The sequence below is a fragment of the Meleagris gallopavo genome, unplaced genomic scaffold, assembly GCF_000146605.3.
Source record: "Meleagris gallopavo isolate NT-WF06-2002-E0010 breed Aviagen turkey brand Nicholas breeding stock unplaced genomic scaffold, Turkey_5.1 ChrUn_random_7180001953565, whole genome shotgun sequence".
NCBI classification, from domain to species: Eukaryota; Metazoa; Chordata; class Aves; order Galliformes; family Phasianidae; genus Meleagris; species Meleagris gallopavo.
Window position 1 is genome coordinate 1 of NW_011214571.1, and position 774 is coordinate 774.

The 774-nt window shown below is 66.5% G+C and overlaps 1 protein-coding gene across 1 annotated transcript; it reads right to left on the minus strand.

Annotated features, from left to right (window-relative positions):
- Positions 1-49: 49 nt before the first annotated feature.
- Positions 50-770, minus strand: LOC109365067 (inositol-3-phosphate synthase 1-like; the record flags this gene model as incomplete). The annotated part of the gene is made up of 2 exons (XM_019611675.1): positions 50-490; positions 561-770. Coding segments are annotated over 2 exons (651 nt in total), but the record flags the coding sequence as incomplete, so codon positions are not given.
- Positions 771-774: the final 4 nt, after the last annotated feature.

Consider the following 774-nt stretch of genomic DNA (forward strand, 5'->3'; position numbering starts at 1 on the left):
GTTGGAAGACTGTTGGTGGTGGACAGGTCAACCCAGCTCCGTCCCCGACCCAAGGAGGACAGGTCAACCCAGCTCCATCCCCGCCCCAAGGAGGACAGGTCAACCCGGCTCCATCCCCGCCCCAAAGAGGACAGGTCAACCCAGCTCCATCCCCGCCCCAAAGAGGACAGGTCAACCCAGCTCCATCCCCGCCCCAAGGAGGACAGGTCAACCCAGCTCCATCCCCGCCCCAAAGAGGACAGGTCAACCCGGCTCCATCCCCGCCACAACACACCTTCAGCCCGGCGCCCACCAGGAAATCCACCAGCACCGACTTGAGCTTCGTCTGCCCCGATTTGAAGTCGTCCCCACAGATGAAGACGCGGCGCTGCGCTGCCAACTCCACGGCGCCCGGCACGAAGGTGTTCTGGGGCGACCCGTTGATGTAGGCGCAGCCCTCCAGGATGCTGGCCACGGCGAACAGCGTGGATGGGGACACCTCCAGGCCTCGCTGCGGGGACACCGTGGGGCTCAGCACTGCGGCACAACCCCTCCACGTCCTCTCCCCCCCTTCCCCTCACCTCGATGGCCCGCAGCAGGTTGTCGGCGCTGTCGTTGAGCCCCGGCACCACATCACAGAAGCGCTCGGTGTTGGCCGTCCACAGCACGATGACTTTGTCCACCCCGCTGCTCGCCCTGAAGTCCCGGATGTCCCTGCGGATCTGCTCCACCTGCAGGGATGGGGATGCAGGCAGGTCATCGTGGTGTCCCCCCGCCGTCCCCGTGTGCCCCCCC